This window comes from Hakea prostrata, chromosome 7 (genome assembly GCF_041222555.1).
Source record: "Hakea prostrata isolate BN-2017 chromosome 7, UWA_Hpros_2, whole genome shotgun sequence".
Lineage (NCBI taxonomy): Eukaryota > Viridiplantae > Streptophyta > Magnoliopsida > Proteales > Proteaceae > Hakea > Hakea prostrata.
The window spans coordinates 50407841-50429318 of record NC_142606.1 but is presented as its reverse complement, the minus strand read 5'-3'; the positions used below and the strand labels follow the sequence as shown (position 1 = coordinate 50429318).

Here is a 21478-nt window from a genome sequence, read left to right as displayed (position 1 = left end):
AGAAAAAAGAAAGAGAACTTACTTGTGTAGATGATCAAGTGAGATTATCAAGAATGATTGAAGCCTTGAATCAAGTCCTAGCACTTTTGAAAACCCTAGAAAATCGCTTTCTCCAGAGCTAAACTCGAAATGGTTGAGTGAGAAATGAAAATGAAATGAGAAGTGGGCCCTTTAAATCTGATTTTCGCGCAGAATTTATTTTGGTCGATCCTTTTGGTCGATACCATCGACCAACAAGCATCGACCAAAATTCATCATTTTTCTGCATTGGGTTATTTTGGGAATTTTTGATTCTTTGACTCATTTCCTTTGGATTTTGATCAATGCTGATTTATTTGACTGTTATATTGATAATTCTAACCATGATTTGGTTATCCTATTTGTTCGCCAAGTTGTCTTTGTCAAATTTGAAGTTTTGGTATCCTTATCTTTGATCCTTGCAGAATGGTCTTACTTAGAAATCGTTTCGTCAGATCCGGAAGCAACGGAAACGAAGAAACCCCTGCTAGGGGCTCTGATCAACAGACACAGGACGATAGCCACACCACGAATGGCATTCCTGGTGCCCCCGATATCGGAAGCTTTAGAGATATCGCCAGCGTCATGACCAACATGATGCAACAGCAGGCTGCCCAATTTAATCAAATGATGACTGGTTTTGCTACCCTTCGCAATGAGAACCGTGCCGGAATTGGAACTTCTGGAGCCGCAGCCCCTCTTATGGAAAGATTCACCGGGACACCCCACACCCGTTTGATGGAAAGTTTCCTAAAGTTACAAGTACCTTCTTTTACTGGTGTGACCAAGGACACCCTCTTTCCAAACAAGTGGCTTCGTGAGTTGGAGAAGGCCTTCAGACATTTGCAATGTTTTGATGCTCAGAAAGTGTTGTTTGCCGAGCAGAAGCTTCAGCAAGAAGTTGATGCATGGTGGGCTTCCACTAGGCCTATCCTTGAGACCTTGAATGGTGGTGTTGTTACCTGGGAGAAGTTTAAGGAAGCTTTTTGCAAGAACTACTTTCCGGAAGCTGTAAAGGATGCAAAGGAGGCCGAGTTCATGGCCTTAGTACAAGGTACTTTGTCCGTGCTTGAGTATCGGCGAAATTTGAAGAACTTTTCTTCTTCGCCCCGAGTCTATTAAGTCCGAAGAAGCCAAGGCGAAAAAGTTTTTCAAGGGTTTGCGACCTTCTATTAAGGCATACCTCACTTGTCTTGCCTCTTGAAGGATATGCTCGGGTGGTTCAAAACTCGAAGAAGCTTGAAGAAAATGAAAAGGAAAATGCTCGAGTTCAGAAACCCTGGCAACCTAGACCATCTGGATTTGTGGACCGCATTGATCGGCGTTTTGCTAGACCTACTCCTTATCCTGCACCCGCCTTTCAGCCGAGAAATTTTGGTCAGAATCCTAATTCCCTTCCTGTGAGCTATTATGGTCAGTCCAGTGGAGCCAGACCTCAGGGAGCTACTTACCCTCCTAGGCCTGGGATGGTGAATCCTAGACCAGCTTATCAGAGACCTCCCCCTGCTGCAGCTCCTATTGGACCAAAAGATACTACTTGCTTCCTCAGCAAGCAAGCAGGCCATTATGCTCATTCCTGCCCCAAGAAGTCTGTGCAACCTCAAGCTCCTGTAGTGAAGGGTACTCCTGCTGCTACTTCTGCCCCTCCCTCCGGCGAGTGTTTAGCATATCCGATGCTGAGCAAGACCCCCGCCACGATGTTGTAACAGTGCTACTGTTAGTAGCTTCTCTTCCCGCATTTGTATTATTTGATATGGGTGTATCACATTCATTCATATCATCTACTTTTGCCTTGAGAACTAACTTGACACCTAGATGTTTATCTAGTCATTTATCTATTTGTACCCTCGTTGGGTCTAGTGCTGTGTTAAACTAGATAAAGTGTTAGAAGATTGTTCTATTTTGATTTGTGGAAGGAATCTGAAGGCAAACCTTGTATTGTTTGACATGAGAGATTTTGATGTAATCTTGGGAATCATCTGGTTGACCTTCTACAATGCCGTGATCTTATGCTCCTAAAAGAAGATTCAGTTCCGTGTAGAAGAGAATTCAGTTTTCGAATTTCAAGGAGAGAAGGGAAGATTTAGCAAGAAGACCTTGTCCACTCTAATGCAAGTCCATGCTTTTTTGGGAGATGCTTCGTGCGGAAGCAAGGTCGAGAGAAGAAGAGACTTGAAGAAGTCGAGTTGTTAGTGAATTCCCCGATGTTTTTTCGGATGACTTGTCCGGTTTGCCTCTCGATAGGGAAGTTGAGTTTTCTATAGACTTAATTCTCGGAGGCGGCTCCTGTATCCAAGGCCCCTTACGAATGGCACCTACCGAACTCGAAGAGTTGCAAACTCAATTAAATGAACTCTTAGAGAGAGGTTCCGTGCAGCCAAGTGTGTCGCCTTGGGGAGCCCCGGTCTTGTTTGTAAAGAAGAAAGATGGTAGTATGCGTCTGTGCATTGACTACCGGAAATTGAACAAGCTGACAATCAAGAACAGATACCCTTTGCCTCGGATTGATGACCTTTTTGATCAGTTGAAGGGTGCTGCTGTCTTTTCAAAGATTGATTTGAGATCGGGATATCACCAGCTGAAGGTGAAGTCAAGTGACATCCTTAAGACAGCGTTCAGAACAAGGTACGGACATTATGAATTTAAAGTGATGCCTTTCGGCTTAACTAATGCCCCTGCTGTGTTCATGGACCTCATGAACCGAGTATTTCACGATGTACTCGATAAATTTGTAATTGTTTTCATTGATGACATCTTGATTTACTCAAAGAATGAGGAAGAGCATGTGGAGCACCTGAACTGCACGTTGCAAAGGTTGAGAGAAAAGAAACTCTATGCTAAATTTAGCAAGTGTGACTTCTGGCTCTCAAGTGTAGTATTTCTTGGCCATGTTGTTTCAGCCAAGGGTATTCGTGTTGACCCAGAGAAAGTCCAAATTGTTACTGATTGGGAAAGACCGAAGACCGTGACTGAGATAAGAAGTTTTCTTGGATTAGCAGGATACTACCGGAGATTCATTGAAAACTTTTCTAGGTTGGCTGCCCCTATGACTAAGCTAACTAGAAAAGAAGAAAAGTTTGTCTGGACCGATTCTTGTGAGAAGAACTTCGAAGAGCTGAAAGTTAGATTGACAAGCGCCTCGGTTCTAACTATACCTGATAGTTCCGGTGGGTTGACGGTCTACACTGATGCTTCTAAAATCGGTTTGGGCTGCGTGTTGATGCAACACGGAAAGGTAGTGGCTTATGCCTCTCGACAACTAAAGGATTATGAGCGGAACTACCCCACTCATGACTTAGAGCTTGTAGCTGTTGTATTTGCTTTGAAAATTTGGAGACACTATCTATACGGTGAGAAGATCGCCATCTTTATGGATCATAAAAGTTTGAAATACTTCTTCACCCAGAAGGAGCTGAATATGAGACAGAGAAGATGGTTGGAGTTGGTCTCTGACTATGATTGTGACATCCAGTACCACCCGAGTAAAGCAAATGTAGTGGCGGATGCTCTTAGTAGAAAGAATCAAAGAAAAGAGTTGGATTTAAATGCTTTGAGTCGGCCTTTGTTGTCCTCGATTGAAAGATTTGGTTTGGAAGTGGTCCCTAAGGGTTTGGATTGTATTCTCTATGCCATGACTGCTAGGTCCTCCCTTAGAGATAGAATTGTTGCCTTGCAAAGTTCTGATCAAGAGTTGAAAGAGAAGATTGATAAAATTGCCTCGAATTCAGAAATGGACCTTGCTTTTAGTACATCTATGGATGGTACCTTATTGTTTAGAGGTAGACTCTGTGTGCCCGCTGTTGATGAAATCAAGAAGGAAATATTGAAAGAAGCACACCAGTCCATCTTTACAGTACACCCTGGGAGTACCAAAATGTACAAGGACTTAAGGGAACATTTTTGGTGGAATGGTTTGAAAGCAGACGTTGAAGACTTTGTTGCCAGGTGTGAAACTTGCCAACGTGTGAAAGCTGTTCGCCAACCCCCATCTGGATTACTTCAGCCCCTTCCTATTCCTAGTTGGAAGTGGGAAGATATCTCAATGGACTTTGTGACTAGCTTGCCGCGGACGAGTAAGGGAAATGACACTGTGTGGGTGATTGTTGATAGGTTGACTAAATCAGCCCATTTCATTCCTATGAAGATCACCTACTCTTTGGATAAGCTAGCTAGACTTTATGTGGACAATGTAGTTCGTCTACACGGAGTGCCAGTGAGTATTGTTTCGGACCGTGATCCTAGGTTCACCTCAAGGTTTTGGAATGGACTGCAGAAAGCCTTGGGAACCCAATTGAATCTGAGTACAGCTAATCACCCACAGTCTGATGGACAATCTGACCGGACAATTCATATTCTTGAAGACATGCTTAGGTCTTGTGTGGTTGACATGGGTGGAAATTGGGATGAACACCTAGCCTTAGTTGAGTTTGCCTATAACAACAGTTATCAAGCAACAATAGGCATGGCTCCGTTTAAGGCTTTGTATGGTAATACTTGTAGAACGCCCTTGTATTGGACTGAGACTGGTGAAAGAAAAGTCTTAGGTGCTTGCAAGGATACAATACCTTCTTCATAATCACAGTACAGGAATTAGATCATGGCAAGAGTAAATTCAATAGCAAGTTTGAGAGATTACTAACCTTGATTGAGGAACAAGAGATGAAAACTTGAAAACTTGCAAGTAGATCTTCCACAACACCAAGAAACGCTTTGAGAGGGGTTCTCTATGTTCTCTAGGGTTTTTAGAAACAAAAGAGGCTAAGAGACTCAAAGTTCTAATATATAAAGCACCAAAAGACCTAAACAGAGGATCTTCTCAGATTCTATCCTTGTTGGTCGATTGGCTGGTCGACTGGCCCAGTCGACCAAGCATGACAGCAAGGCCAAACTAGGGACATTAAGGTCCAAACCTCTTCCAAATCCAATGGGCGTCTCCCAACTCAACATGTGACTTACCTAGTATAGAGGAATGCCTTCAAATCATGTCCAACTAGGCTTTAGGTCCATTAATTAATCTCTTATTCATCAAGGTGTAGTTTCATTTCCAATTCTGCCAAAGTTTCCAAGTATGGAACACAATCATCAACTTCCATGGGTTCTGGGTCAAACACCATGTCTTCCATTGAGATGGCCCATAGTTGACTTCTTCCTTCACTTTGGGTCTTTGGACCTACAAACAATAGGGTTTTCAGGGTAAAGGTTAGGGTTGGATTTCACAACTAAGGAGTCTGAGTTCATGGCTCTTGCTCAAGGACCTTTTTCTGTGTTGAAGTACTAGTAGAAATTTGAAGAACTGTTTTTCTTTGCCCCTGAATCAATGAAAGCAGAAAGAGAGAAGGCAAAGAAAATTTTCAAGGGACTTAGACCATCTATCAAGACATTTCATCTTACTTGTTGAGAGTTATGCTCATATGATGCAAAATGCTAAGAATATAGAAGAATCTGAGAAAGAGAACTATCGACTCCAACAATCCCTGCAGAACAAGAGTTTAAGCTATGTTGATAGAACTGACAGGAAGTTTACTAGACCTACACCATACCCTACTCTGTCATTTCAGCCCAGGAATGTGGAGCAAGGTTATGGAAATACTCAAAATGGACAGGGTAGTCAAAACGGTGGAAATTGACTAGCTGGGAATGCTCAAGCTTCCAGGCTAGTTTATGCAAACCCAAGGCCTGTGAACCAAAGACCTCTGGTGGCAGCGACTATTGTGGCACCGAAAGAGCCTATTTGTTTCCTTTGCCATCAGACTAGATATTATGCTCACACCTACCCTCGAAGGAATAGTCAATCAACAACAGTTGTAGCTAAACTAGCACAAACTCCTCCAGCTAGAAAAGTGTTTAGCATCTCTAGGACTAAGCAAGATCAGAGTCACGATGTTGTGACAGGTATGCTACTCGTCACTTCAGTTCCTGCATTTGTTTTGTTCGATACTAGTGCATCTCATTCTTTCATATCATTTGCATTTGTAAGAAGAACTACTGCAACATTAAAGAAATTGCCTAGATGACTGATGATTAGTACACCCACTAGATCAATAGTTCAGCTAAATCAAGTGATAGAAGCTTGTCTTGTTACCATTTGTGGAAGAAACTTGGGAGCTAACTTAGATATGAAGAACTTTGATGTAATTTTGGGAATGGATTGGTTAACTGCACAGAAAGCGGTTATCCTCTACTCTTTGAGAAGAGTACAGTATTAGCTTGACAGAAATTCAACTTTTGAATTTCAAGGTGACCAAGGAAGACTTAGTAGAAAGATCTTAATTGCGGTGATGCATGTGAAATCCAGCCCTATCCTAACCCTAACCTTGACTTGGAAACCCTATTGTTTGTAGGTCCGAAGAGCCAAAGTAAAGGAGGAAGCCAACTATGGGCCATCTCAGTGGAAGGGATGGTGTTTGACCCAAAACCCATGGAAGTTGATAATGGTGTTCCATACTTGGAAGCTTGTTCAGAACTAGAAAGGAAACTGCACCTTGTTGAAGATGAGTCTAGTTGATGGACTTGAAGTATAGTTAGACATGATTCGAAGGCATTTCTCTATACTAGGTAAGTCATATGTTGTGTTGGGAGAAGCTCATTAGGTTTGGACTTGAGTTGGGCCTTCAATTCCCCATCTTGGCCTTGCTGACTGGCTTGGTCGACTGGGTGGTCGATTGGGCCAATCGACCAACCAATCGACCAACAGGTCAGAATCTAGCAGAATCTTCTGTTTAGGTCTGTTGGTGCTCTATATAATAGAAGTACGTGTTTCATAGCCTCCTTTTTTTCTAAAATCCTCAGAGAACGTGGGAAGACTCTCTCAAAGCTTCTCCTTGGAGTTTGTGAAGAACATTACAAGACTTCAACCTTCTCATCTTCGATTCTTCAATCAAAGGTTAGTAATCACTCTTATGATGTATTGATCTACTCCTACTGTATCTTATTCTTATGATTGAGACTATGAAGAAGATGCTACATCCTTGCAACCATCTCTTCTATAACCTCTTTTCATTCTTAAGGTTTCATGATGTTCATATTGATCTTCGCCATGATCCTTGTGAAATCTTCATGAAACCGTGATCATTCTCTAGATTCGATTTCTTAAGCATGGTAGATCTGTTTTGCATGATGTTTTCATGTATGATCTCTTGCTTATCATCTACTAGAATGAGATCTGATCATCTCTAGTCTTTCTTTTGAATTCATAGCATGTTTTCATCGAAAACTATGAATTTTACCAAATTAGAAAGTCATGATTCCAAATTAGTAAGTAGTGTTTTTGATCATTATTAGTGGCTAATCTATACTACTTTAGTGTTAGATTACTGTTCTAGAGGTTTCCTCCAAGTTTCGTAGTGTTTCGGATCTTGTAGATTGAGTTTCGAATAAAAAACCACAATTTTGCTTCGTACTGTCTCAGGTGGTCGATTGCTTGGTCGACTGGACCAAGCTACCACCCAATCGAACAAGCAAGACAGTAGCTCTGTTTTTTGCTCGATTTGATTCGTTTGATCTTCGATCTTTTAGGCCTCTTTCCTAATGATGTATCTATGATTGTTTAAGGTTTTTTTGCTAAGTTTGGAACCACTCTCTTTGATCTTTGGATATTCATCAAAGCTATTTAAGGTAAGGATAGTTATTTCCATAATTACATAGATTGCATGAATCTTAGTTTCTATTTTTGGATTCTATTAGATTCACTACCATAAATGTATTTTCTTATTATTCTATTACTAATGCAAGTACTTTGTACAGCAATATCATGTTCAAGTATTCTTTTGATTATGAATACTTATTATTATTAGTTACATATGCGATTGATCATGTTTATGTATATCTTTCTATATGATGAGATATCGATTGTGTTTGTTATGACTGATTTGAGGATGTGATTGAATAGGTATGATTTGAGATTGGGAAGTGTCCTTTTGACATTTCTGTCCTTGGACATCAGTGGGAATAGTATGGGATATTTCCGATGGTGCCCTTTGACACTTTCCTGAATTATTGATTGTCATACCTAGGGCTTGTCTAGCAGTGTTTGGCTAGGATGTCCCTGTTATATCAGACCCGATTGGGAATGGTATTGAGACCGAACGACCCATGGTAGTAATGGGGATTCATGGGCTCTCAAGACTTGTAACCAACCCGTGAGAGGACAGGAATCACATTGTGGGGGCCATTTATTGGTAGGGTTGCAAATACTAGACTTGGGCTCATGGGCGCTCAAGACCGGTAACCAATCCATGAGGGGACATGAGAGCTTCCCGTCTATTATTTGTGGATGACTAGTAGGGTTGATGAGTCCGTAGTCAAGGACTTTGCTGACTCTAGTGTGAAGGATACCAGATAGGATCGCTAGGGGCGAGGAATGGACGTATATGGATTTGAGTTGATATTAATAAGTAGATGATTTGTATTTGGCTAGGTTTTACCTTGACATGCACCGATACTTAGACCAATGGTGATGTGAGAGAGCGGTGACTTATACCCCAGCCATAGATTGTCCCAAGGGATGTTGGACCCACTACCAAACGATGTTGTGTGATTGAGACCTTCCTAAAGAAGTATGGTGCTATGACTTAAAGCATGTCTACCTATAGAGACCAACATACATAGAGTTAGATTCATACATTCATTGTCTGTTTCATATCACATTACATCATGCTATGTTCTGCAATCATGTTATTTATGTTGTCATGGATTAACTTGCCTTGCTGAGTTCTTTTGAACTCACTCCTTTTTGTACAATATCTTTTGTTAGATTACTCTATAGGTACTGAGTATTATGAAGGCCAATATGAGGAAGTGCAAGCTTAAGAAGCGTACTACACGCAAGGTGTTGGCAACTATGAAGATCATGTTGATGATTCCTCGTGTGATCATGTCACATCCCGTCCTAATCGACTCAGGGGGTACCCTATCTGGATTACTCGGGGAAGTGATCCACAGTCCCGCCTATCAAGTTTAGGAACGATCATAGCCACTTAGCACAATAATATAATCAAAAGCAAGAACAATTCTTTGTATTCAAATAATTTAATAATAAAAGTCAAGAGAGGATCTCAGAAGGATCACAAAAGACATCAGAGTGCGGAAAAGATACCTGTAAAACCCAGCCCTAACCTTGACCCGGAAAACCTTGTTATTTGTAGGTCCGATGACCCGAAGTAAAGTAAGAAGTCAGCTTTGGGCCATCCCAGTGGAGGACTTGGTGTCTGGCTTTGAATCCATGAGAGTTGATGATGAAGTTCTATTTATGGAAACTGAATCTTGATGAAGATCGGATTAGTTGATGGACTTGGAGTGCTCTCTATCTTGGTTTGAAGGCATTTCTACCTATTAGGTAAGTCACTTGACATGTGTGCAAAACCCCTTTAGGATTGGATTTGATCTGGGTCTTCATGTCCCTGTTTTGGAATTCTTTGTCGGCATTGGTCGACTGATTGGTCGACTGGACCAGTCGACCAATCCACTCGACCAATGAGTGCTGTCTTTGGCAATTAGGTTTTTCTTGCTCTATTTAAGTCCAATCTCGAGTCTACTTCGTATTTGCTGCCTCCAAATTCTTTGGAAAGAACCAAAGACCTCTGCAAGTCATCTCCCTTGCATCCTTGGTGATTTTCTTGACGGATCTTCGTCAAAACTCTTCCTTTTCATCAAAAGGTATGTCTACACTCTCTTCTTCTCCTCTATCTCTTATTTTCTTTCCTTTTTGAGTTGAGACAGTAGAGGAGATGCTGCATTCTCTGTTGCAAACATCTCTGGACTTGTCTCTCATGATCATCCTAAGGATTAAAGGCTAGAACAATGATCTTAACCATGATCATTGCAAGCTTTTGAAGGAATCATGATCAAACCATGATCTAATCTTTGTTAAACTTCTGATTTGAATTCTGATCTCCTTGGATCTTCTATATTGAGCATGTTAGTAGTTAATTGCTGTGTTTTCTTTTCATGATCCATGATCTATCAATCTCTAGTTGTTCTCTTCTACCATACTATGTGTTCTTCATGAATCATGATAGTTACATATATGGTAGGTTTTGTTTCCTTATTTAGATTTATGCTTTTAAGCCTATTTCCTTGAAGATCTAAGTATGCTTTTCATGATACCTTTACCTGAAGCAATGATCCATCCTCCTATTGTTCTTGTCTTTGATTTCTATTTTGAATTCATCAAGATCCATGGTTGATCTAATTATGGTAACTTTTTGTTTCCTAATTTGGATCTTGATGTCTTGTTTGGATTAATGTTTTGAGGTCCCCTATATGTTAGAATACTACTGATGTAGTTTACCCCTTGATTAGCACCCTTTTGAACCACCAAATTAGGATTTCATATCTTAAAACTCTGTTTTTTAGGCTACAGTCTGCATTGTTCGACTGATTGGTCGACTGGACCAGTCGACCAATCCACTCGACCAATGAGTACAGCAACTCCAGAATTGGTCTGTGTTGGATGTTTTGGTATCTTTTCTGTTAGGGATCTTTCCTAATATGTTGTATACACTTGTTTAGGACCTTCTTCTCAAGTTTGCCAAGATCTTACTTGATTTCTTAGGATTCCTTTGCAAGTTATAAAAGGTAAGGATGGTTATTTCCTTAATTACATAGATAGCATGAATCTAGTTTCTATATTTGAATATCATTGAGTTGTTTCCTAAATTAGATTCTTGCAATGATATACTACCGTTGCATAACTTTGATTACAGTAGCATTACTTATTCATATTGAATTGATTCATGTATGATTTACTTACCAATTATATACAAAGTGATTGTAATTATTGATTTCTTTCCATATATGAAGTTACCATATATGTGATGATATGAATTGATGCATGTGTATGCTTAAGTATGGTTTGGAAAGGAGAGGTGTCCTTTTGACATTTCTGTCCTTGGACTACTACGGGAATATTATGGGATGTTTACGGAGATGCCCTCTGGACACCTTCCTAAACTGTTGGATGACATATCTAGGATTGTCTAGTAGTGTTTGGCTAGGATGTCCTGTTATGTCAGACCCTAATCGGAGGGGTATTGAGACCGAACGACCCGTGGTAGCAATGGGGATTCATGGGCGCTCAAGACCGGTAACCAACCCGTGAGAGGACAGGAATCACATTGTGGGGGCCATTTATTGGTAGGGTTGCATATGGTTAGATTGGGCTCACGGGCGCTTAAGACCGGTAACCAACCCGTGAGAGGACGTGAGAGCTTCCCGTTTACCATATGTGGATGATCAATAGGGTTGATGAGTCTGTAGTCAGGGACTATGAGGACTCTAGTGTGAAGGATACCGGAAAGGATCGTCAGGGACGAGGAATGGACGTATCTGGATCCGACTTGATGTAACTAAGTAGAAGACTTGCATTTGGCTAGGTTTTACCCCGACATGCGCCGGTACTTAGACCAATGGTGATGTGAGAGAGTGGTGACTTAACCCCCAGCCATGGAATGTCCCGAGGGATGCCGGACCCATTACCAACTGATGATGAGTGATTGAGACCTTCCTAAAGAAGTACGGTGCTATGACTTAAAGCATGTCTGCCAATAGAGACCAGCATACATAGAGTTAGATTCATTCATTCATTGTTTGTCTCATATCATATTGCATTTATGTTTGTTCTGAAATCCAGCCATTTATGTTATTATGGATTTAATCGCCTTTACCGAGTTTCTTTGAAACTCATTCCTTTATTGTACAATGTTTGTTAGACTATTCTGCAGTGCCCGAGTATTATGACGGTCCCTACGAAGAAGCGCAAGGCGAAGAGGCATATCTCCAGGAAGGTGATTGCGGTTACCACAATTACACTGAAGATCCCGCGAGTGGTTATGCTCGGTACGATGCTTAGTCCGACCATTGAGTGGAAGCGTCCTTGTGCCATTTATGAGATTTACACTTATAAGGATGTTGTCTATAAAGTGGAGAACAATTTAGTTACCCATTGTACTTGCTACTGGGATTAGATTTTGTCTAGTTTATTCTCTTTTAGAGCTACTTTTCCGCTGGTTGTAGAGTGGGATTTTTTTTTGCCTCACTTTACTTATCTGTTTTGACACTCTGATTATATCTAGTATTCTGATTTATTTATGATTCATTCTTTCCTTATTGGATCTATGGTTTATCTTCCGCACTTTTATTATGATTGTTCATGATTATGTTATTGTTTATGTGGGAGGTTGATTACTCGATACCCGATCTTCGGGCTGTGGATCACACTCTCGGGTATGCCGGATAGGGTACCGGCTGGGAGGATGTGATGATTGGTATCGAGAGCCCAAGGTTCGAGGAGATCCTAACCACAAAAGACAATAACTGAACATTCCTGAGTCATTGATCTGAAATGACTCTTCTACTCTTAGAAGTGAATAATAGAACACTTAATTAGAAACTTAACCTTTGAGGCATAACAGAACATTTCCGAATAACATACCATAATTATACTTGAACAAATGTCACTAATGCAAGGAAAAGAAAGGTGCATAATATACAATAATTAAGTGAAACAAAATGAACTTCATTAATTTCAAAAGTTTTTACAACGATTACATCCGAAATGCATAAATGGAAATCCTAGGGTACAGTCTATCTAGGTGATCTTCTCCGATCTTTGTATGCTCTCGAACTCCTCCGCTAGCCGAGTCACCCGATGCTCTATCCTATCCTGTCGTGACTCCATCCTCTCATACATCTGCTCTGTCCGACCTCCATCCTCTCTAGCATGGAAGTCATCGATCTCATCTGTGCCCCAAGATCCGAAGTCTCCGGAACTGCGTGTGAAGGGCCACCCGCCTCGAAGTGTGATGAAGGAAACTTGTGATGCACCGGCTCAGCCTCGTGCATATCTGCATCATCTCCGGCCTGATCATCACTATCGGGACCGATATCCTCTCCTCCATCCTCCGACTCCCGATCCTCATCCTCCGATTCCTCATCATCCTCACCCTCCGGACCAGGAGATCTCTCTCGATCGCTGCAGTCTCATCCGACGAATGGTCCGAGTCCCAATAGAGTATCCCCGTGAACCGGTGTCCACCGGTGTATCCTCGAAGCTCACCCCGAAATGCCCGAAGATCAAGGTCGGTAGCCTCCCATAGCAAAGGTTCCGCATGCTAGGCCGCAGAACTAAGTCCAAGCATGACCTGCTGAATGATGTAGGAGAGATCGATCTCGAAGCCCATGTAGATGCGGTAGATGACTAAGGCCTCCATCACCGTGACCCGATGGTGATGTCCGGCTTTCGGCATAATGTTTCGGCCGACTATGCGACCGATAATCCGTGCGAGAATCCGTCATCCGTCCGCTGGTCCACGGAGTGAAGCATCGACGGCTATCCCATAGCGTAGAGCATATCTCGCGAAGCTCGTACGACATCGGATGGCTGTCCGGATCTGCTCCTGCAGGTATCCACACACATTGGTGGATAGTAAGGAACCCGCAAGATCTCAGCCGGTGCCCGGGTGGAGAAGCGAATCCGAGTCCGGAAGACCCCGCTCCTTAGGACAAGTCTAAGTGGATGTCCTTGGCCTCGAGCCTCCTCTGTGTAGGTAAGGTTGCTGAAGAACAACCTCACTAGCTCCGGGTATACCGGCAGATCCTTTGTGAAGAGATGAGTCCACTGCAATGTGTCGAATCTCTGCCGAATCCTAAAGACTCGAGCTGGCGTAAGTGAAGTAGACGTCCCATCTCGATATTGCAGATGACTCGAAGTAGGCCTCGTACAGGAACTCGGCCCGAGGTGTGTCAAACATGTCCGGTCTCCTAACCTCCCGTCTAGGCTCGAAGGAACCCGACCTCTGCCCCCCTAAGAGCACCTACAATGCGACCACGACCTCTACCTCGTCCTTGCCCTCCCCTCTGCATAGTGTGTATCTGTGAAAGAAACAAGAGACAATTCCAGTTAGTGCTACCTTAAGATTTGAGCCAAAAGGGTATTTTCGTAATTTTTCGGAAAATTTCAAATTTGGGGGAAATTTGATTTGAACATACTAGCATGTGCGCAATACTTGGAATTTCATGTCTATGAAGTTTGTTTGATGAAAATCGATCGAAACTTGGATTAAAGCGAAAAATTCAGCAAGAAGGAAATTTGGGGATTTTGCAATTTAGGTCAAAATTGGATTTTTGAAAAGTTGAAATTGGTTAAATCAAATTGTATGGACCTATACAATGTCATCTTGAGCATGTAGCATTTGATCTCGTGCGAAAATTTCAAGCGGTTTGAGAGAAAACAAAATTTTTCTAAAGATAACGATTTCGGTATGAAAACGTTGCGAGATGAACACCAATATGTTAAAACTTGTTGTCTATGCATGGCATTGTGTTTAAAACCTAGGGAATATGTTTCTAAGCATTCCTAAGCATGATTTCTAGCATTGGATACAAGCAAAGCATGGTTTTGATTGAAATGCAAGCATGAGAAGATGAAAATGGAAGAAAGAATAAGAGATTTACCTTGTTTGTGATGATTGTGTGTTGTTGTGTTGTTGTTGAAGCACCAAAACACCTCAAGAACACTTGTGAGAACTTTTGGAGACTTTCCCTAGAGCTCTCTCACCTTTGAAAGAAGTTAGAATGAAGTTGGAATGTGGAAATGAGGCTTATAATGCGAATTTTCGCATTGCATGTCGCATTGGTCGACTCATTGGTCGACTGGGTCAGTCGACCAATCACTCGACCAATGGTCACAAAGACCTCTTTTGCTGTTGAATTTTTGGAAAAGTGATTTTTGCCTTATGGATTATTGTTTGATGACTATATGGATATATTTAAGCATGATTTAAGTTTTCAAATCATTTGGACTTGTGGTTTATGTTGAAACTTCGAAACTCGGTATTTTGATGTTCTCGGTTTTGCGAGAATGGTTACTCCGAGAAGTGGGCGTGGTGAATCCAAAGTGGTCAAGGAGGTGGTGAAATACCTCAAGGAGGTGGTGAAATACCTCATGGAGGTGGTGAGATACCTAATGTTGATCAGGGTACCCATGAGATACCTGGTGCCCCGAATGTTGGAAGTTTCCGAGATATTGCCAATATTATGGGCAATATGATGCAGCAGCAAGCAGCTCGGTTCAACCGAGATGTTGGTGGGTTTCATGACTCTCGCATAATGCCCGGCCGATCCGCGGGAGGTTTAGCTGGAACTCCTCATACTCCTTTGATGGAGAGTTTTCCGAAGATGCAAGTACCCACTTTCACCGGAGTTACCAAGGACCCCTTGTTTCCTAATAAGTGGCTTCGTGAGTTGGAGAAGGCTTTCCGACATCTGCAATGCTCGGAAGCTCAGAAGATCCTGTTTGCTGAATAGAAGTTGCAACAAGAAGCTGATGCATGGTGGATCTCCACTCGGCCTGTTTTGGAAGGTTTGCATGCGGGAGTTGTAACTTGGGAGTTGTTCAAAGAGGCTTTTTGTATGAATTACTTTCCCGAGGCGGTAAAAGATGCGAAGGAAGCCGAGTTCATGATTCTTACACAAGGATCTCTGTCCGTGTTGGAGTACCAACGAAGTTCGAGGAGCTTCATTTCTTTGCTCTAGATTCTCCGAAGGATGACCTCGCCAAAGCAAAGAAGTTCTTCAAAGGACTGCGCCCGCCATTAAAGCTTACCTCATAGTCCAGCCTATAGTGAGCTATGCTCAAGTGGTGCGAACTCGAAGAAGTTGGAAGAAACAGAGAAGGAAAGTGCTCGTGTGCAAAAGCCCTGGCGATCAAGGAATTCTGGTTTGGTGGATCGTAATGACCGTCGTTTTGTGAGACCTACACCCTACCCCACTCCTACCTTTCAGCCTAAGAGTGCAGGTCAGAACACGGGTTTTCAGCAGCCCGGCCAGTTTAGACAGTATGGCGGAAACCGACCACCAACAAGTGCAAGTGCAAGTGCAAGGCCTTTTGTTCAAAAGCCCTCTGTTGCAGCCACCCCTGTTGGATCCAAGCAATCCTGTTTGCTTCTACCGCAAGCAAGCTGGTCATTTCGCTCGTGCTCGTCCGAAGCGGCCCGCCCAACGAGCTGCTCCGGTGGTTAAGAGTGCTCCTACTCCTCCCCTCTCGGTAGAGTTTTCAGTATTTCCGATCTTGAGCAGGATCCAAGCCATGAAGTGATTATAGGTACATTGTTAGTTGCTTCTATTTCCGCATTTGTCTTATTTGATACGGGTGCATCTCATTCGTTCATGTCATCTCGCATTCATCAAGAAGACTAACCTAATCCCTGAGAAGTTGTCTAGTTGTTTATTGATTAGTACACCTACTGGTCCTGTTGTGAAACTAGATAAGGGGTTATCTAAATGTCCTGTGTTGATTGGTGAGAAGAACTTGGAAGCCAATTTTGTAATTCTTGACATGAAGGACTTCGATATTATTTTGGGAATCGATTGGTTAACAGCCCACAAAGCTGAGTTCCTTTGTTCCTCAAAGAAGATTCAGTTCCATATTTGTGGAAGTCCGGTCTTGGAATTTCAGGGGGAAAAGAGAAGGGTTTGTAAGAAGGTGTTGTCCGCACTGATGCAAGTCTATGCCCTAGTGGATGATGCTTCATCTGAAGGCAAGGGTAAAGTGGAGAAAAGAGTCGATGAAGTCAGGGTTGTCTGTGACTTTATTGATGTCTTCCCTGATGATCTATTGGGAGTGCCTCCAGACAGGGATGTTGAGTTTTCTATTGATCTCGTCCCTGGTGCCGCTCCGGTATTTAAAGCTCCGTATAGGATGGCTCCTACTGAGTTGAAAGAGTTGCAAAATCAGTTGAATGAGCTCATTGATAGAGGTTTCGTACAGCCTAGTGTGTCACCTTGGGGAGCTCCGGTCTTGTTTGTCAAGAAGAAAGACGGTAGTATGCGCTTGTGCATCGACTACCGTGAGTTGAATAAGCTGACTATCAAGAATAGATACCCACTGCCCAGAATTGATGATCTCTTCGATCAGTTGAAGGGTGCAGTTGTGTTCTCAAAGATTGACTTAAGGTCCGGATATCACCAATTGAAAGTGAAGTCTAGTGATATCTTCAAGACAGCTTTCCGAACGCGGTATGGTCACTACGAGTTTAGAGTCATGCCCTTCGGATTGACCAATGCTCCTGCGATGTTCATGGACCTCAAGAACCGAGTATTTCACGATGTGCTTGATAAGTTTGTGATTGTTTTCATTGATGACATCTTGATCTATTCCAAGAGCGAAGAAGAGCATGCGAGTCATCTAAGTTTCACTTTGCAAAGGTTGCGAGAAAAGAAGTTGTTCGCTAAGTTTAGCAAGTGTGATTTACGGCTTAAGAGAGTGGTATTCCTTGGTCATGTAGTTTCAGCCGAAGGTATTCGTGTCGATCCTGAAAAGGTTCAAGCTGTGGCTGATTGGGAAAGACCGAAGTCAGTAACGGAAATAAGAAGTTTTCTTGGATTGGCGGGTTACTACAGAAGATTTATTGAGAACTTTTCTCGGTTGGCTGCTCCTATGACTAAGTTGACCAGGAAAGAAGAAAAGTTTGTTTGGTCTGACGCTTGCGAGAAGAATTTCCAAGAGTTGAAAGATAGATTGACAAGTGCCCCGGTTTTGACTATACCCGATAGTTCCGGTGGTATGACAGTTTATACCGATGCGTCAAAGATTGGATTGGGTTGCGTCTCGATGCAACATGGCAAGGTCGTAGCCTATGCTTCTCGGCAATTGAAAGATTATGAGCGGAATTACCCCACTCACGATCTAGAACTTGCCGCTGTTGTCTTTGCTTTGAAGATTTGGAGACATTACCTCTACGGTGAGAAGATTGCCATTTTCACGGATCATAAGAGTTTGAAATACTTCTTTACCCAAAAGGAGTTGAACATGAGACAAAGGAGATGGTTGGAACTAGTCTCCGATTATGATTGTGATATTCGGGATCACCCTGGGAAAGCAAACGTTGTTGCTGATGCTCTTAGTAGGAAGAACCGGAGAAGAAGACTTTGGATTTGAATGCTTTGAGTTTACCATTGTGGTCTTCTATTGAGAGTTTTGATTTGGAAATCGTCCCTGAGAATTCTGATTTTATTCTTTCTGCCATGACGGCAAGATCTGGTCTTAGAGATAAGATTGTTGCTCTGCAGAGTTCTGATCAAGAGCTTTTGATCAAAGTTGAGAAGATTTCTTCGAATACTGAGTCGGACCCCGACTTTGGTATATCCATGGATGGTGCTTTGTTGTTTAGAGGAAGACTGTGTGTGCCTGCAAACGAAGAAATTAAGAAAGAAATATTGAAGGAAGCACACCGGTCGGTCTTTACTATACACCCGGAAGCACCAAGATGTACAAGGACTTGAAGGAACATTTTTGGTGGATTGGTCTGAAGGCTGATGTTGATGATTTTGTTGCCAAGTGTGAGACTTGCCAACGTGTGAAAGCCGTTCGACAACCTCCATCTGGATTACTTCGACCTCTTCCTATTCCTAGTTGGAAGTGGGAGGATATCTCCATGGACTTTGTGACTAGCTTGCCTCGGACAAGTAAAGGCAATGACACTTGTGTGGGTGATTGTTGATAGGTTGACCAAATCAGCCCACTTCATTCCTATGAAGATCACTCATACTGCGGATAAGCTAGCAAGGCTTTACGTGGATAATGTGGTTCGTCTGCATGGTGTGCCATTGAGTATTGTTTCGGATCGTGATCCTAGGTTCACCTCAAGGTTTTGGAATAGTTTGCGAAGGCCTTGGGAACCCAATTGAACTTGAGTACAGCTCATCATCCACGGTCGATGGACAATCCGAGCGGACAATTCAGACATTGGAAGACATGCTCGGATCTTGTGTGGTGGATATGGGTGGTAATTGGGATGAACACCTAGCTTTGGTTGAGTTTGCCTATAACATCAGTTATCAAGCAACAATGGGCATGGCTCCATTCAAGGCTTTGTATGGCAGTACTTGTAGGACACCTTTGTACTTGGATCGAGACAGGTGAAAGAAAAGTCTTAGGTCCCGAAATGATTGAAGCTACGAGTGCTATGGTAGATATGATAAGAGAAAGGATTAAGTCTCGCCCAGTCAAGACAAGGAATCTTATGCTTGATAAGAGAAGGACCGATTTGGAATTTCAAGTTGGAGAGAAAGTATTTCTGAAGGTTTCACCAATGAAGGGTGTGATGAGATTCAATGTTAAGGGAAAGCTTAGCCCTCGTTACATTGGACCTTTCGAGATTTTAGAAAAGGTTGGACCTGTTGCGTATCGATTAGCATTACCTCCGCCTCTTGCTGGTGTTCACAATGTGTTTCATATTTCGATGCTCCGAAAATACATAGAGAATCCGGAACACATTTTGCAGCAAGCACCTGAAGGACTTAGTGCTGATTTGACCTACGATGAAGAACCGGCAGAAATCTTGGATAGGAAGGACAAGCAGCTGCGGAATCGCACCATCCCTTTGGTGAAGATTCGGTGGAAGAACCATACCCCTGAAGAAGCTTCTTGGGAGAAGGAAGAAGACATGAAGGAGATGTTTCCTTACCTCTTTGGAAGCACATGTACGCTTTCAATTTCGAGGACGAAATTTCTTTAAGGGGGGGGAATGTAAAACCCAGCCCTAACCTTGACCCGGAAAACCTTGTTATTTGTAGGTCCAATGACCCAAAGTAAAGTAAGAAGTCAGCTTTGGGCCATCCCAGTGTAGGACTTGGTGTCTGGCTTTGAATCCATGAGAGTTGATGATGAAGTTCTATTTATGGAAACTGAATCTTGATGAAGATCGGATTAGTTGATGGACTTGGAGTGCTCTCTATCTTGGTTTGAAGGCATTTCTACCTATTAGGTAAGTCACTTGACATGTGTGCAAAACCCCTTTAGGATTGGATTTGATCTGGGTCTTCAATTCCCTGTTTTGGAATTGCTGTCAGCATTGGTCGACTGGACCAGTCGACCAATCCACTCGACCAATGAGTGCTGTCTTTGGCAATTAGGTTTTTCTTGCTCTATTTAAGTCCAATCTTGAGTCTACTTCGTATTTGCTGCCTCCAAACTCTTTGGAACGAACCAAAGACCTCTGCAAGTCATCTCCCTTGCATCCTTGGTGATTTTCTTGACGGATCTTCGTCAAAACTCTTCCTTTTCATCAAAAGGTATGTCTACACTCTCTTCTTCTCCTCTATCTCTTATTTTCTTTCCTTTTTGAGTTGAGACAGTAGAGGAGATGCTGCATTCTCTGTTGCAAACATCTCTGGACTTGTCTCTCATGATCATCCTAAGGATTAAAGGCTAGAACAATGATCTTAACCATGATCATTGCAAGCTTTTGAAGGAATCATGATCAAACCATGATCTAATCTTTGTTAAACTTCTGATTTGAATTCTGATCTCCTTGGATCTTCTATATTGAGCATGTTAGTAGTTAATTGCTGTGTTTTCTTTTCATGATCCATGATCTATCAATCTCTAGTTGTTCTCTTCTACCATACTATGTGTTCTTCATGAATCATGATAGTTACATATATGGTAGGTTTTGTTTCCTTATTTAGATTTATGCTTTTAAGCCTATTTCCTTGAAGATCTAAGTATGCTTTTCATGATACCTTTACCTGAAGCAATGACCCATCCTCCTATTGTTCTTGTCTTTGATTTCTATTTTGAATTCATCAAGATCCATGGTTGATCTAATTATGGTAACTTTTTGTTTCCTAATTTGGATCTTGATGTCTTGATTTGATTAATGTTTTGAGGTCCCCTATATGTTAGAATACTACTGATGTTGTTTACCCCTTGATTAGTACCCTTTTGAACCACCAAATTCGGATTTCATATCTTAAAACTCTGTTTTTTTAGGCTACGGTCTGCATTGGTCGACTAATTGGTCGACTGGACCAGTCGACCAATCCACTCGACCAATGAGTACAAGAACTCCAGAATTGGTCCGTGTTGGATGTTTTGGTATCTTTTCTGTTAGGGATCTTTCCTAATATGTTGTATACACTTGTTTAGGACCTTCTTCTCAAGTTTGCCAAGATCTTACTTGATTTCTTAGGATTCCTTTGCGAGTTATAAAAGGTAAGGATGGTTATTTCCTTAATTACATAGATAGCATGAATCTAGTTTCTATATTTGAATATCATTGAGTTGTTTCCTAAATTAGATTCTTGCAATGATATACTACCGTTGCATAACTTTGATTACAGTAGCATTGCTTAATCATATTGAATTGACTCATGTATGATTTACTTATCAATTATATACAAAGTGATTGTAATTATTGATTTCTTTCCATATATGAAGTTACCATATATGTGATGATATGAATTGATGCATGTGTATGCTTAAGTATGGTTTGGAAAGGAGAGGTGTCCTTTTGACACTTCTGTCCTTGGACTACTACGGGAATATTATGGGATGTTTCCGGAGATGCCCTCTGGACACCTTCCTAAACTGTTGGATGACATATCTAGGATTGTCTAGTAGTGTTTGGCTAGGATGTCCTGTTATGTCGGACCCTAATCGGAGGGGTATTGAGACCGAACG

General features: G+C 42.0%; 1 protein-coding gene across 1 annotated transcript in view; it reads left to right on the top strand.

The window, feature by feature from the left end:
* LOC149011321 (uncharacterized) overlaps nt 1–21478 on the top strand; it is a 43198-nt gene that overhangs the window by 7582 nt on the left and 14138 nt on the right. Inside the window, 5 exon segments of the mRNA XM_089162622.1 lie at nt 16281–16503; nt 16576–16772; nt 16992–17899; nt 18684–18726; nt 18729–18800. Of these exon segments, the coding sequence (XP_089018748.1) occupies nt 16281–16503; nt 16576–16772; nt 16992–17899; nt 18684–18726; nt 18729–18800 (1443 nt within the window).